General features: G+C 45.4%; 3 protein-coding genes across 4 annotated transcripts in view; 1 reads left to right on the forward strand and 2 right to left on the reverse strand.

The window, feature by feature from the left end:
- The window catches only part of BCO1 (beta-carotene oxygenase 1), a 37,498-nt gene extending 35,082 nt beyond the window's left edge, over window positions 1–2,416 (reverse strand). Inside the window, exon 1 of the mRNA XM_054710299.1 lies at window positions 2,353–2,416. Within this exon, the coding sequence (XP_054566274.1) occupies window positions 2,353–2,416 (64 nt within the window). The remainder of the gene's footprint in view (window positions 1–2,352) is intronic.
- A 9,206-nt stretch (window positions 2,417–11,622) lies between these two features.
- LOC103284399 (60S acidic ribosomal protein P1-like) lies at window positions 11,623–11,967 on the reverse strand. 2 transcript variants are annotated; one of them, XM_008139700.3, is made up of 2 exons: window positions 11,895–11,967; window positions 11,623–11,819 (listed from the first exon to the last, which is right to left on the reverse strand). In XM_008139700.3, the coding sequence occupies exons 1-2, from the start codon at window positions 11,965–11,967 to the stop codon at window positions 11,623–11,625; spliced, it is 270 nt and encodes an 89-aa protein (XP_008137922.2). The 2 variants fall into 2 exon arrangements, with proteins under 2 accessions (XP_008137922.2, XP_008137920.2); XM_008139698.3 differs by having other exon boundaries at window positions 11,623–11,967.
- A 1,239-nt stretch (window positions 11,968–13,206) lies between these two features.
- The window catches only part of LOC103284731 (polycystic kidney disease protein 1-like 2), a 58,507-nt gene continuing 55,116 nt past the window's right edge, over window positions 13,207–16,597 (forward strand). The window contains 2 exon segments of the mRNA XM_054711110.1: window positions 13,207–13,507; window positions 15,622–15,781. Coding sequence (XP_054567085.1) covers window positions 13,207–13,507; window positions 15,622–15,781 — 461 coding nt within the window.

Consider the following 16,597-nt stretch of genomic DNA (forward strand, 5'->3'; position numbering starts at 1 on the left):
CGAGGTTATAGAGGTAAGCAGGAGCCAAGGGACAAAGGTCAACAACACCATACTCCAAGGGCTTTGATTTTATGTTCAGAAGAATGGGACACTTTTGACAGTTATAATAGGGAACAATAGGACCAGACTTTTTTAAATCCTTACCCAAGGATATGCTTACTGATTTTAGAGAGAAAGGGAGGTGGAGAAAGAGAGGGAAAAAAACATTGATGTGAGAGAGAACATCGACGGGTTGCTTTCCGTGTGCACCCCAACCAGGGATCAAACCTGCAACCTTTGGGTGTTCAGGATGATGTTCTAATCAACTGAGCCACATTGGCCAGGGCAGGATCAGACTTTTTTATTTTTTTGAAATTACAAAAAATATATGTTTTTATTGTTTTAGAAAGAGAGGAAGGGAGAGGGATAGAGAGATTGAAACGTGGATGAGAGAGAAACATCGGTCACCTTGACTTCTGCACACCACCCATTGGGGATTGAGCCTGCAACCTGGGCACGTGCCAGCCTGGAATTGAACTGTGACCTCCTGATTCATAGGTCGCCGCTCAACCACTGAGGCATGCTGGCCGGGCTGCAAATTTTTTTTTTTAATTCTTTATTGCTTAAATTATTACATGAGTCTCCTTTTTCCCCCATTGACCTCTCCCCTGCCACCCCCATCCCCAAGCACAAGCCCTCACCCCCCTACTATCTGTGTCATTTGGGTTTGCTCATATACATGCATACAAGTCCTTTGGTTGATGTCTTACCCCCTCACTTACCCCCACCTTCCCTCATAGGTTGGACAGTCTGTTCGATGCTTCTATGTCTCTGGCTCTGTTTTTGTTCATCAGTTTATGTTGTTCATTATATTCCACAAATGAGTAAGATCATGATAGTTATCTTTCTCTGACTAGCTTATTTCACTTAGCATAATGCTCTCTAGTTCCTTCCATGCTGTTGCAAATGGTAAGAATTCCTTCTTTTCTACAGCAGCGTAGAATTCCATTGTGTAGATGTACCACAGTTTTCTAATCCACTTGTCTGCTGATGGGTGCAATTTTTTTTTATTCAGAAAATTCACACAACATAAGATCCACCATTTTAAAGTGTATAATTCAGGGGCTTTTAGTATATTCCCAATATTGTGCAACAATCACCACTATCTAATTCCAGAATATTTCCATCACCCCCAAAAGAAGCTCTGTACCCACCCGTTAATCATTCCCATTCCCCAGCCCCAGTCCCTGGGCAACCACTGATCTACTTGCTGTCTTTTAGGATCTGCTTATTTTGAACATCTCATATCAATGAAATATGCTTAGATTTGGGATTTCGAAATTTTGTCCCTGGCTGTGGTATGGAGTTTGGACAGCAAAAAGATTTGGATGACAGAACTGATAGGATTGGACTAAATATGGAGGAAAGGGGAGGGGAGCATTAAAAAAAAAAAACCCAGATAAGTCTCTTGCCTTGGGAAACTAAGTTCCCTTGCGGGGATTATTCACAGAGACCCAGGACACAGGAGAAGGAGCAGGTGAGAGGTGAATTGGAGCATAGCATTAATGTCATAGACATATAATAGGAACAACATTTACAGAGAGAGCACTATGCAATTTCCAAGGCAAATTCTCAGCTGAAAAGCTCCAATCTGACCTTCCTCATAAAGAACGCTCACTGTTTTCCTCTCCTCGTGAAAAACATCCAGTTAATTTCTCCAAAGATGAACCTGCCCGTGAGCCTGAGCTGCCCCACACGCTGTTCTCAGAACACCAAGCAAGCGACCAGCTGGGGACCCGAGAGTTCAGACCCAGTCACTAGCCTGTATGTAGAATCTAAACAAGACGATACCAGAAAGTCAAGTTGCAATGCAGAAGAGGAGAAAGCCAGAGCAATAAAGGAGACACAAGGAATGGGTCTTTTGGCTCTGTAGGCACTCCATGCCCAAACGACCCCTGTGGTATCTGAGAGGACATCACATCAGGTTCTCCATGCCCTCTGGTGAGCACAGGCAGGAGTGGGGACTCACCCCACTTCTCGCACCACTTTGAAATTAATTCAGGATACACACATTTGCACAAATACAGCACCCAGTTGGAATGGGCCACATTTTGCAGAATAATCCCGTTGTATATATGCCAGACGCAGCATTCCCGGGACTTTTCTCCTGGAAATAGTGAGGACAGTTCCCTCTCCGTGGAAATTGAGTTATAATATATAAAAGCACACCTAGATTGTCACAGAGAACGTGTCTGGATTATGGGTCATTTTCTCCCAGATACTGTTTTCCAGAAATAACTCATAATAAGCAGAAAAAACCCCACATACATCTAAACATCAAAGAGGAGCCAATCATTTATACAAAACACTCACCTGTCACTTTGGCCCTCACAGGCTCCAGTTGTTCTTTCTTATTTTTGCCAAATAGTACATCCATCACACGGGCCCCGAGGGAGAGTGACATTGACAGTGAACAGATGCTCCTCTGAGTTCAAGGCGACTGCTCCCAGGCTCCTCCTTGCCTTTCCCTCGTGCTCTCGGGCAGCTTCCCTCCTGGCGCGCCCTGTTTCTCCCTTTGCTTTTTCACTCTCTGAGGACCTGGTATCTCTTCACCTATCAAGGGGAAGCTGTACCTGGGCTACTTATGTTTGGTTAAAGGTCAATCCCCCAGCCATCTGTCCTAGTTGATCTTTAACCCTCCTATTGTCTCTCCCTTTCCAGTCCCACTTTTGGTTTAACGGAGAAAAGCTAGTTTTTTTGCTGGGCTTAGATTGGAGAGATAATTTAGCAGTGCATTTGGCTTGGGTATGCCGTCTGAAATAATCCAACCAGGAGGTGGGGGTGGTTTATAATCAGGAGAGAGGCTGTCAGGATCATCAAAGACACCTGGAATCAATGATGAGCGCTCATATTGTCTTGAAGAAGAAGAAAAAAGACACCTGGAATTAGGGGGTGCCAAGAGCATGCTAATCATGTGAATTCCTTCTGCACATCATGAGAAGTTCTGCAGAGACGGGAAAGGACTTTTTGGTTTGGTTTTAAATAAAGGTTGCTGAGCCTCCTACGCTCCTCCCCATCCCCACCCCCCAAATCATACGTAAAGAGCAACTTAATTCGTATTTCTCTTTTGGAGAAGTAAACATAAAATATTTTATGTACCCATTTAAACAATAAATGAAGGAAACCAAAAACAAACTTCAGCTCAACTTCCTGGCCTATCAGGAGGGAGAAACGATGCCTGAGTTTGATTTTAGGGTCTCCCTATATTTGTGCATCTTGATGCGATGCCATTGCCTAAAATCTATATTCAGTTACTGTGAACGTTGGGTGATAAATTCTTGAACTCATCTTACTTGTGCTGCTTAAAGAAAGAACCAGCCATGCCCTCTCTAAGGAAAGGGGGTGGTGCGGCTGCTGAGTGGAATTACTGTCAGGCCTGGGCGGAGACTGTGTTCCAGGAGCTCAGAGCTCTGTCCCGACAGCAGCTGGCTGTGCTTCCCTCTTGGCTGCACATTCCTTTCACCTGGCTTGGCCCCGCTCCAGACCCATGATTCAGAATCCCTGAAGATGGAACCCAGCCATTTAATGTCCTAAAAATGTCTCTAGAATCGTGGTCGGCAAACTCATTAGTCAACAGAGCCAAATCTCAACAGTACGTGATATTTCTTTTGAGAGCCACCTTTTTAAAACTTAAACTTCTTCTAATGCCACTTCTTCAAAATAGACTCGACCAGGCTGTGGTATTTTGTGGAAGAGCCACACTCAAGGGGCCAAAGAGCCGCATGTGGCTCGAGAGCCGCAGTTTGCCGACCATGGCTCTAGAGATTCTTTGTGTGCAGGAGACATTGAGAAGCCCAGATCCAGGGGCAGATGTACAAACTTGTGTTGATACCAGATTCACATTCCTCCCTTTTCTGTGTGTCTTGTCCTCTTTGAACCTCTATTTCCTTAACTGTAAAATGGGGGCATAATGATATCAAAATCTCAAGGTTATTGTAGATCAAGGATCTGGCAAAAGCACCTGGCCCCAAGCAGTTATCCATCAATGTTATTGCCTCCCTATTCTGCCCCATTCTCTCAGAAGACACTTCCCTTTGACCTACATTTTCCATTAAGTCCCGTAATACTTGCCAGTTTATTCTGCCATCTGGTCTGAACATGTGTATCCATGTCAGGGTTATTTATTCCCAGGTTGTGAAAGCTGCATCCTTCTGAGGATTAAATGAGAATATCTGACATACCCTTCGGGCTCAGGGGGAAAAAAAGCACACCACCAGGGGCAGCAGCTCTGGTGCAGAAAAAAAGAGCTCAGGGCTTAGAAGTCAGAAGACCTGGTTTGGGAAATCAACCCTGTGATTTAAAAACTCAGTGACCATTGCCACATGATCCCTCTGAACCTCACTTTGCAAAACAGGAGGGCAATACCTATGTCACAAGGTTTGTTGGATTATATTGAAATTATAAATGAAAACATGACATATTCTCCTTTATTAAAAGTATAAATGAAAACTGACATGTTCTCCTTTCTTGTCCATTTTGTGTCTTCAGAAAAGCAATGCCCCCCAACCACTGAGCTCATTCTCTGAGTCAAGTGCTTTGCAAAGTACTTCACATGTACCAGCTCGCTCTGGCCTTATATAATCGTATGAGATGGGTATTCTTAGCATCATTCTAGAGATGGGAAAGCTCAGGGAAGATTACCAACTTGCCTTAGAATACACAGCTATTAAGAGATCGAATTAGGAAGCCACGCCAGGCAGTCTGACTTCAATGTGTACCATAATCTGTGACAATTCCACACAGCCCGAGTGCATGATGGATGTTTGCTAGATTTTTATTGAATGAAGTATCGGGTGGTTATGTTGACGAGTGGAGGACCATGAGAGAGCCAGTCTTTAGTTGATATCATTACCTTGTTACATAATACTGAGGCACCAAGGCAAGCTCTCTTCATTTAGGTCCCATCTGCACCCTGGGAATAAGGATTCAGAGATAAGGATATATTTTTTTAATAACTAGAGGCCCAGTGCATGAATTCGTGCACAGGTGGGGTCCAGCAGCCAGGTCCCAATTGGGGTGGATTGGGGCCCCAGCCTGTCAGGAGGAGGAGAGGGCAGGAGGTTGGCTGGCTGGTCCACCCCATCAGGGCCCAATCAGGGCCAGGCCAGCTGGAGGGAGGGGCTGAGGGCAATTGGCCGGTGAACCCCACCCCTGATTAGGGTAGGGGGGCCAACTGGGGGTGGGGCCAGCTGTGGGGAGGGGCTGTGGGTGGTGGGCTGGCTGGCCTGGCCCAGAATGGGGTAGGAGCGCTGGGAGTCAGTGGCAGGGGAGGAGCCGTGGGAGGTTGGCTGGCCAGCCCCACCCCCAATTGGTGTGGTGGGGGCTGATCTGGAGTGGGGCTGACTGTGGGGAGGGGCTGTGGGCAGTGGGCTGGCTGGCCTCACCCCTAAATGGGGTGGGGGGCCCATCAGGGGCCAGTGGCCTGGGGGAGGGGCCATGGGTGGTTGGCAGCCAGCCCTGCCCCTGATTAGAGTATAGGGGCGGATGGGAGGGCGGAGCTGGCTGGGGGAGGGGCTGTAGGCGGTTGGCTGGCCGGCCCCACCCCCATTGGGATGTGGGGCAATTAGGGGCAGGGCTGGCCATGGGGAGGGGCTGGCTAGGGGGAGGGGCCTCAGGAGGTTGGCCGGCCTTCCCCACCCCCCAATCAGGCTGGTTCATCGGCCGCAGTGGGCATCATAGCAACTGGCCGTTCCAGTTGTTCCAGTGTTCCAGTCACTGGCTTTTTATATATAGAGATGGTGATAATATATTGATCATAATGATAGATATCTATCTGTCTTAGTTTTGTAGGGCTACCATAGCAAAGTACCACAGACTTGGTGGCTTAAACAACAGAAATTTATTTGCTTACATTTCTGGGAAGTCCAAGATCAAAATGTTGGCAGGGCATTTGAGGCTGTTCTCCTTGGCTTTCTCACCGTGTCCTTACATGGTCTTCCTTCTGGGGGCCTGCATCCCTAGTGTCTCTGTGTGTGTCCAAATTTCCTCTTCTAATAAGGACACCAGCCAGGCCCAGCTACTGTGGCTCAGTGGTTGAACATCGACCTATGAAGCAGGAGGTCACGGTTCGATTCCTGGTCAGGGCACATGCCCAGGTTTCGGACTCGATCTCCAGTAGCGGGTGTGCAGGAGGCAGCTGATCAATGATTCTCATCACTGATGTTTCTCTCTCTCTCTTTCCCCCTCCCGTCTTCTCAGAAATCAATAAAATTATATTTTAAAAGAAAAGAAGAAGAACACCAGTCAGATTGGATGAGGGCCCAACCTAATGGACTCATTTTAACTTAATCATCCCTTTAAAAGTGCTATCAGCTCTGGCCGGGTAGCATCGTCCTGATATGTCACAGTTGCAGGTTGGATTCCCAGTCAGGGCACATATACTAGTAAGAACCAACAAATGAATGCTCATTCTCTAAAAAAAAAAAAATCAATAATTAAAAATAAATAAATAAAATACTAGTAAAAGTGCTATCAGTCACATTCTGAGGTACTAGGGGTTTGGGCTTTAACATATGAATCTTGGGGGGACACAATTCAGCCCATAACAATATCATGAAGGCTCAACAAGTTAATGGAAGACGCTTTGGCTGAAATTAACAAGAATATCTGCTGAACTCCTGAAAATGTGCATTCATCTTGGACATCATGTCATCTGTTGGGTCCTGAGTAGCTCAGAAGCTCACCTGAGTCATCTCGTCAGGATCCACTCCATCCAACACATTGCCATCTTCAGAGAGGCGGTTTCTCATCTGTGGGCTTGTTCGGTTTTGCTTATGAATGATTGCCTTCACTCCAGGAACTGTCCTGGCATAGTAATATGCAAAAGCAGGGACATAAGTGGGGACAAAAGAGGCATTTTCTTTTCACATCTCTCTCCTTTAAAGCTAAAGGAAAATCTTTCCCAGAAGCCCTGATTTTTTTTCTTAGTCTCATTGGCTGAACTGTGTCACATGATCATCCCAGGCTAATCCCTGGTGAGGAGGAACTGGAGTGCCCTGATTTCCTTAAATCAGGAGTCTCTTCTGGGGGCAGCAGGTTGTCACCTGAATGATATCAGGATTCCATTACCAAGGGAAAAAGGAGAGAATGGCTTGGCATAGGCAACCTACAGGCAGTACAGTATTCATGCATTCTCACATTCATTCATATTCAACATATATTTTCTGAGTATCTACTACATGCTGTAAATACAGCAGCGAATAAAACACTAATTCTGTGCCTTCTTAGAATTCACACCGACTATACGCCACGTTCTAGGGATACAGAGGTGATCCATGAGACTCAGTCTCTGCTTTTTGGGGCTCCTGTTAGGTTCTTTTTGTTTGGGGCTGAGTTTGCATATCCCAAAGGACATGAACTTCCCAGAGGGGTTAGGGTCTGCCTTTGTGTTGACCCTCCATCCTTTCTCTTTATAAACAGAGATAACAAGCAGCAGCTGCTCTTCCCCAAGAAGCTCTGGCACTGCTATGAGCCCGAGGAAGCCTGATCACTGCTTTGAGATGTTTACTAACATGGGAAGAGTAGGACATGGGACTTGTTAGTCTCCTGGCCCATCTCTAGCCTCTGATAAATGCCATTCACTGGACACTTGACATGTGCCAAGTACCATGCTAAGCGTCTTATTAGCAGTCTTTTCTTTAATCCCTATCCAACCCTGCAAGGAAACCATTAGCAATCTTACTTTTATAGACTCAGAGATGCAGAGGATCAAGGTCAAGAGCTTGTCAGTGCATGGTCTTTCCCATTACACAATAGTGCCTCCCACCTTTTGAAGATCCTGGTTGAGTAGATATGAGAGCAAAAGTGGCTGTTTCACAGACAATGTTTATAGACTGCATTCGCTGCATCACATGGGATGAAAACTGGCCAGTGCATAAGAGAACAGGGCAATGGGCACTTGAAGAGAAGTAACTCGTCTTATAGATAAATGGTTTCAGTCCACCTTCGGAGAGTCTGAATTGCTCACTGGGTGAGTCGGAAGGCTTTGTCTCCTCCCTTCAGGAGGGAGAAGGAAGGGTGTTCACCCATGGGTGCCCCCTGCTCTGGATTTGCACACACCGTATCTTCTAATCCTGGTACAGGCCTGGCAGGCAGTTACTAACCCCTTTGTATCGAGGAAGCAACTGGAGCTTGGTGAGGTTGTGCCCCTAGGCCAGAGATCACACAACATGTGTCAGGGTGGAAGATTTGAACTGTGGCATCCTCTTACTTCATAAATTGGGGGAAGGATTTGGGAAGAGGAGGCTACCCTTCCCTGAGGCCACTTATTCCATGTACGTGTGGTGTCCGTAAAAAACGGTCATGAGGTGAAAAAGTGAAAACTGAATTTAAAAAGAAACAATGTTGTGCTATAAAAAACAGCAGTCTTATTTTGCAATTCTGTAGCTCCTATTACAAAGTTATTGCCTGAAGTGAGTTAATATTTCCATTTCAGAGATAATGTTATCATATCTAAATTACTTTGCAGTTTTCCAATTAAGTTAGCTTCTAAATGGTACCTTTAATTAGCCAGGGTGATGAGCTGAGCAGATAATGTGGAAATCTTAGATAGCAAGGTTCACGGTGACAGGCAAAGTCCCAGCAGCACAAAGGTGCAGCTGCCTCCTTGAGGGAGAAGCACTGGAGGTGAGCTCTGGAAAACCCCAGCTCTCCGCAGGCCTGTTCAGGAGGGAGGGAGTGGTGGGAGAGCCGCCCTGGGACTCCTGGAGTGAACACTTCACCACTAAAGGAAAGATCACACATGAGGCAATTAACACTTAAAAGCATTCATTAAGTCCGCAAAGTCCTACTGGACAGCCGCTTTCAAAGCCCTTGAGCAGCATAGAAAAGATTCACCATCAGATGCTAAGTGGGAAGTGCAGGGTGCAATGTGAATTAATGATAGGCATACTATGGTTGTGCGTAGGTAAATATCTTCAAGCAAGAAGCATTCCAGGGAACCACAAAGAACTGAAAATGTATTAGGGTGATGGGACCAGGAGAATTCTTTTGCTAAGCTGTCTTTTCAGACGAGTGGAGGGCAAGGATTTACTATGACTAATGAAAAACACCAATTCACAGGGATCAATGTACTCCACACTCCCTGCCACTGTTTCCTGCCACTGTTGGTGCTTGAATTCTTGTCTCAGCTAGCTTTTGGGGGAACCCAAACTAAAATGGGTCTATTCCCAGGACTGGGGTATCTGGGCCATTGGGCATGAACATCTTCAGGGTTCTTTTCATGGTTCAATTTAAACCAGGCGTCCTCAAACTACAGCCTGCGGGCCACATGCAGGTGTTTTTGCCATTTTGTTTTTTTTACTTCAAAATAAGATATGTGCAGTGTGCATAGGAATTTTTTCATAGTTTTTTTTTTTTTTTTAACTATAGTCCAGCCCTCCAACGGTCTGAGGGACAGTGAACTGGCCCCCCTGTTTAAAAAGTTTGAGGACCCCTGATTTAAACCAAACTCTTTCTATTTTCATTTGCTGATCCCCAAAATCAGCATTTGGTGGCTCAGACAGCTGCTTCAGATAATTGGAAACACGTTCACACGTGTTCAGCCATGTTCTGCTTCCTTTCTTCATGTACACAGAGGGTGAGGAACTTTGGGAGTTGACATCATCAAGACAGATTCCGTGCCCAGGAGTCTGGAATTTATCAGAATGTAAAGGCTTAATTTATGTCGCCTTTGGAATTTGGAATGGAATTTAGCCTGCAGATTGTGTTCCTTATCAAATGTCTCCAAGCATGTTCCACAAGCGACATAAATTAAGCCTTTACCCAGAAGATACATTATCTCTGTGTGAGGCCTTCCACATAGTTTTCTAATGGAAGTCATTAGAAGCTTGGATCCCACAGATAAGAGACCAGTTCTGCCCAGCCTGTGAGTCAGCAATGACATCAAATCCTGCCTTGGGCTCTGTCTGGCAGGGCTTGCAAGGGCTTCTGGGAAACCAAAGGGGGACAAGAGTCAGCCCCAGGGACCTGGGTGACAAATGTTCATTGAGTCCTACTATGTGCCAGCTATGGGATAGATAGAGAGTTTAAGAGACATTATTTCTTCCCCTCAAAAAACTCACAGAATAAGACAACTCAAATGTCCATCAATGGAAGAATGGATGAACAAAATGTGGTTTACCCATATAATAGGATATTATCCAGTCATAAAAAGGAATGAAGCACTGACACAGGCTACAAGATGGGATGAACTTTGGAGTTACTGTGCTAAAGTGAAAGAAGCGGGTCAAAAAAAAGTCATCATCATATTGTATGATGCCATGTACATGAAATGTCCGGAATAGGCAAATCCAGAGACAGAAAGTAGATGAGTGTTTCTCTGATGCTGGGGGAAGGAGGAATTGGGGTGAGAATGCTAATAGATTTCCTTTTGGTGGGATGAAAATGTTCTAACACAACCTCGTGAATATATTAAAAAATGCTCAGTGGTTAGAGCGTCATCCCACGGACCGAAGTGTTGAGGGTTCAATTCCGGTCAAGGGAACTTACCTCTGTTGCAGGCTCAATCCTCGTGTATGTGGGAGGCAACCAATCAGTGTGACTCTCTCACATCAATGTTTCTCTCTCTCTGTCTCTCCCACTCCCTTCTACTCTCTCTAAAAAAAAAATCAATGGAAAAAATATCATTGGGTGAGGATTAATAAAAAAATAAAAAACATAAAACATTGACTTGTATACTTTAAATGGGTGAATTGTATGGCATGTGAATTGTATCTTAGTAAAGCTTTTATTGAAAAAAAGAGAAAAACATTCAGAGCAGAGAAGCATATTATATGAAGCAAGTTCTACAAAGTTCACAAAGGAAGTGAGATTTGAGCTGAATCTTGAAGGTGATCAGGGAAGGACTAGGGAGAAAGTGGCTTCTGGACGAGGGGACAGCACAGGAGCACACAGTGTGAGGAAAGGTCTCCAGCAATTGATTAAGATAGTTAGGAAGAGCTGTGACTTTGAGCTTGTGGAGGATGGGGTAGAGGATATTTTTCCATTGATTTTTAGGGCGAGTGGAAGAGAGAGGAAAGACAGAGAGAAACATCAATGTGAGAGAAACACATTGATTGGTTGCTTCCTGCATGTGCCCCGACCAGGGTCTAGGCCAGGGAGGAGCCTACAACCGAGGTACCTGCCCTTGACCGGAATCGAACACTTGACCAGAATTGAACCCGGGACCCTTTGGTCCACAGGCCTACACTCTATCCACTGAGCCAAACCAGCTAGGGCCATATATGTTTTTATGTAAATGAATTAGACCATCAACCATGTCTCATACTTTGCTTTTAATAGTAACAAAAATATTAGATATCATTCCAAATTTGTATACAATGAATTTGTTCATTTTTTAATGGGTATGTAGGATGTACCACATTTTGATCACCAATTTCTTATCAATGGACATTTAGGTTGTTTCTAATTTTCCCTTCTTAAAATAATCTGCAATAAATAATCTTATACATATTATATTTCACATATGTATGAATTTATCTGTAGGTGAAATTCCTAGAAGTGGAATTGCTACATTACAGAGCTTGTGCTTTTTAATTTTGTTTTCAGAGTTCAGCTTTCTATTGAACGTGTTACAAAAGAAGTTTAGTCAAATAGACCAAAGCCCGTGTCGTCATCAGACTCCGAAGATTCTTCTTCCTTTGCCTCCACTTTCTTCTCCTCTGCGGGGGCAGCAGTGGCAGAGCGGGCAGGACCATTGGCTGGTGCAGCACCAGCTACTGGGGCAGGTCCAACAGCCCCTACATTCCAGATGAGGCTCTTGATGTTGACGTTGGCCCGAGTTTTTGCAAACAAGCGGGACCAGAAGGGTTCAACTCTTACACCAGCTACTCTAATGAGGGCACTGATCTTATCCTCTGTGACCATCACCTCATCGTTTTGCAGGATGAGGTCTGAGTAGATGCAAGTAAGCTCTGAGACCGAGGCCATGGTGTGGGTGGGCGCTAGGTGAGTGCTGCCAGCCATGGAGCTAGTTGCTGGATGGAGTGAGGGCCTCTCCCCAACTCGGCCTTAGCTTCGAAGGAAGAACCCAGCATCTTACCAGCAGCTGGGGAGAGGGACTTAAATTTTGACAGATATTGTAACACTGCCCACAATAGAGGTTGTACCAATTTATTCTTCCATTGGCAATGGGTAAAAGAGCCTGGTTCCCCACCTTTTGGGGGATATGTTTGGAAATATTGTCAATTACCAGTTCATAGAGAGCCTTGTATACTAAGCAAAGAAGTTTGAACTTGAGCCATAGACCATGGACACCCACTGAAGGGTTTTTGTTTTTTTTTTAAATATATTTTATTGATTTTTACAGAGAGGAAGGGAGAGGGATAGAGAGCTAGAAACATCGATGAGAGAGAAACATCGATCAGCTGCCTCCCGCACACTCCCCACTGGGGATGTGCCCACAACCAAGGTACATGCCCTTGACCGGAATCGAACCCAGGACCTTTCAGTCTGCAGGCCGACGCTCTATCCACTGAGCCAAACTGGTTTCGGCCCACTGAAGGGTTTAAACACTGGATGAGGATAGATAGGTTTGAAGTTTTGAAAGCTTATTTGCATGATAACATCAAATAAATGTTGTAGGAAATTTTTATTCTCTAACAGGCAATGAGTGGTAATGTGATGAATCAGAGAGGGGGAGGGGGAATCTCCATTAGGATTTAAGCCATGCTGGAGAGAATGTGATTATCATTTAGGTACAGCAGCCATTCTAGACAATAAGATTGGATATGAGTGCAATCTGTTTTTTTTACCATCTCATAACTCTAACTTTCCTGCCATTTTTCTTTTATCACAGCCTTCCCACATGCTGATGGCTTCTAATGAAGCATTTGGTCTTTACGGGTGACGACATAAAACCAATAGCCAGGAATTTTTATCGGAAGCTAACAGTTGAGCAAGTGACAAGAAGACAGGTATATAGCAGCTTTATCGTTCTCTAGAAGAACATTCTGCAAATTAATTGTATTTGGAACTGGCATTAAACAAAGAGCTGGGGAAAACAAAACAGCAGACACATTCATCCCGAGTCATTGTTTCTTAAACAGGAGGTAATCGCTATTATTTGGTGCAAAGTGAAAAGGAAGATGGATGGCAGATGGCTGTGAAGGCAACAGCATATGAAGGACTGACAGCCAGCTCCATCCAGACTCTCCAGCTGGTTCAAGGATGAGTGCAGCAGACCTGGTCCTCCTGGGGCTTGCTCTGAGGTTTATGGCCACTCCTGCTCAGCCAGAGGAGGGCAGCGTTTGCTCTAAGAGCCAAGTGACTTTCAGAGACTCTTGCTATTAATTTGTGCCTTTTGGCCGCTCTTTCTATGGTGCCCAGAACTGGTGTGAGGAGCAAGGAGGCCATTTGGTCTTTATTCACGATGAAGGCACCCAGCAGTTTCTGCAGAAGCACGTCTCTCAGGACAGAGAATGGTGGATTGGACTCACAGGGAACTCGGCTCAGAATGGAACCGCAGAAGGTAGGTGCTGTGATAACTATGTTTTATGGGAGCTAGTGGCTGCAATTCTCCCATTGCTTTCTACCCAGAGCTCCATAAAATAAATTAATATGTCCCATTCTCATGGTAAGCAAACCCTCCTCTTTAGTTGTTTTGTGGATAAAATAATTCATGCACAGTATTTAGCACAGTACCCGGCACAGAGCTGACACCAGAAACGTGCATTGCTTTGCATATGTCTAATATTCATCATATCTATGAATTCTTTGGCTCTTGTTAGAATAGTGTCCAGCTCTATCCTGAGTGAGTCATGTCCATTATCATGTTGAATCTTCACAATAACTGATAATATGGTTATTATTGCTGTCTCTATTTTACAGGTGAGGAAACTGAGCCTCGGGAAATAATTACTAAGCTATTTTCAAAGCACTTCCACATGTCTTCCTCCCTGAGACTGAAGCAGGTCAAATGCTTAGCATGGTTCAGTTCCCATGGGATAGTCTCATGTTAATAGTTCTCTCAGGAAGTCGCACTTATCCTTTCTCTGCGAGGGCTCCTTCCTCCAACCCCAGCACAACCAGTTGAGTCCTTCTCTATGCACCTATAGGACCCTTTTGGCATGACTTTAGTTATTTAAGTGTCTTTCCTCATAGGTAATAAGCTCTTTAAGGGAAGGAACCATATTCTGGCCAATCCCTCCCACCCCCAGTGTCCATACTTATCTAAGAATGGACACATAAACCTTCGTATTTAATCCTTACACTGGCCCCATGAGGAAGGCTTTGCTACTCTCATTTTATGGGTGAGGAAAATGAAGTCCAGAGAGAGGAACTGCCTTGCTCAAGAAGACACATCTAGGGAAGGGCAGTGAGGTCTTGAGCCAGTGTCCCGCCATCTCAAACGGCTCTGTGGAAGCTACTGGGTTTTAGAAAAGAAAAATTTGGTCTGTGCTAAGTACCTAGAGAAATATACCAGAGTGGATGGAAATGCTTTAATAAAGGGGCAGATGGGAAGCTCATTTGAGGAAGCTCACAGCCAAAGGGATGCAATTTCTGCCATGTGTCTTCAGACAATAACTCTTGAATGTTTTTTTTTGCTTTGTAGATGCAGCAATTTGCAGATTTCCATTTGTATGCACTTAAAGGAGTCCAGACTATTTAAAATATTCAGGGGATACTTGCATGGCTTTACAGAAAATGAAGTAGATCTGAGTAGGCAGATATGTAACAGCTTTCAATATGTAATGTTATTTGAGAGGCAAGAGACAGTACTGTGTGCAATATGATGGCATTTGTGTAAATAGATTTCAGGCACTCATGGATAAAATGCAGCGTGGAACAACTCGCAAGAAACAACAATAATGGGAGTGGTCCATAGGTTGGGAAAGGGAAGATTCACTTCATTCCCTTTTTACTCCTTAAAAAATTTTAACCATTTGTATGGATTTCTTTTCTTTGAAAAATTAATAAATAGCCCAGCCAGCGTAGCCCAGTGGTTGAGCACTGGCCTATGAACCAGGAGGTCACTGGTTCGATTCCAGGTAAGGGCACATGTCCAGGTGTAGACTTAATCCCCAATATGGGGTGTGCAGAAGGCAGCCAATCAATGATTCTCTCTCATTGATGTTTCTCTCTCATTGATGTTTCTCTTTCTCTCTCTCTCTCTCTCTCTCTCTCTCTCTCTCTCTCTCTCACACACACACACACACACACACACACACACACCATCCTCGGGTTCAAGGCTCTGAAGAGTCCTGAAGTAAGCAGTCCTGTGTCTGCTGCAGCTCAGCAGTGCCCATTTCTATTTGTCAAGGGCCCCGTTTCTATGTGAAATTCCTTTCAACACCCTGGGGCACACTTCTGTGCTCTTCTTTACGTTACGGTTAGATAGAGCTGAAAGCATCATTTATTTAGTCAAACCAACTTCTACAGGCTCTCCAACTTGGGTTCCCCGTGTTTAGGTCGAGTTCTGATGTTTGAGTGTCGGAAGATGATGGGTAGAAAATGCTCCATTGCTGGCATGGGAGAGGCCTTTAGCACTGATTGAGCACCTACTGCACACAAAGAGCTGAGCTGGGACAAGCCTTGTTCATAAAAAGGATCAGAAAAAGTTCTGGTGGTTGTGTTCCCTCCCAGGGCCGGGGATCTGGCTGGATACCTCAAATGTGGACTACAGCCACTGGCACCGAGGGCAGGCCTCTCCTGCTCCCAACACCTGGGGCTACATCGGGAGAGACCCTTCTGCCAGGTGGGCTGCCTCAAACAACTGCACACAGCTGTTCGCCTTCATCTGCGAGTGGTGAGCCTCTGTTGTAGAGTCTACTTCCTTTGCCCCATCTCTTCCTGTCTCTGTTTTCTTGTTTTCCTGTGTGTCTCTGTACTTCTATCTCTGTCTCTGTTTCTCTCTGAGTGTCTCTCTAAATGCCCACTTGTCTCTGTGTGATGCTCCATGTCTCTCTATCTCTCTCTGCTGTCTATCCTCATATGTCTGTCTCTCTGTGTGTCTCTCTAAATGCCCACCTGCCTCTGTCTATGTGCTCAGTCTCTCTGTGTGTCCCTCCATCTCCCTAGCTCACATCCTCGCTCTCCCTGTCCATTTACCTGCATATTAGTCTTGCTTGTCTCTCTCTGTCTTCCTTCCTCATATATCTGCATCTAGGGAGAAATGGCACTCACCCTTAACTCCTGCTCCCTGGCCAGCCTGAGTCTGAGCCCCCCATGCCCACATCCCACCAGCTCCCAACTATTCTTCTCTTGTGCCCTTTCTGGCTGCTACCCATGCCCGACTCCCAGTGTAGGTGCTGGGGACTGTGTATAAGAAACCCTGCCGGAGTGGGATGTGGCTGCACACCAGGTCCTACCCACCAGGTGGGGACTGGGATTGGGGCCTGGTCTTAAAGCTGAGCCTCCTGGTCCCCTGACCCACAAGCCAGGCTTGATAGAACCTTCTGGGCTTCCTGGGTCCAGTCCCCTCCCTGGCTCTAAGCTCCTGGTTCCTTCCCTTAAAGAGCTTATTATCTACGAGGAAAGCTTCCTGGTTGGACACTCACAGGAGCTCCTGCTCCATTCTTCCCCTCCCCCAGCTTTAAATAGATGCACTTCGCCCTGCCTG

Source organism: Eptesicus fuscus, chromosome 21 (assembly GCF_027574615.1).
Source record: "Eptesicus fuscus isolate TK198812 chromosome 21, DD_ASM_mEF_20220401, whole genome shotgun sequence".
Lineage (NCBI taxonomy): Eukaryota > Metazoa > Chordata > Mammalia > Chiroptera > Vespertilionidae > Eptesicus > Eptesicus fuscus.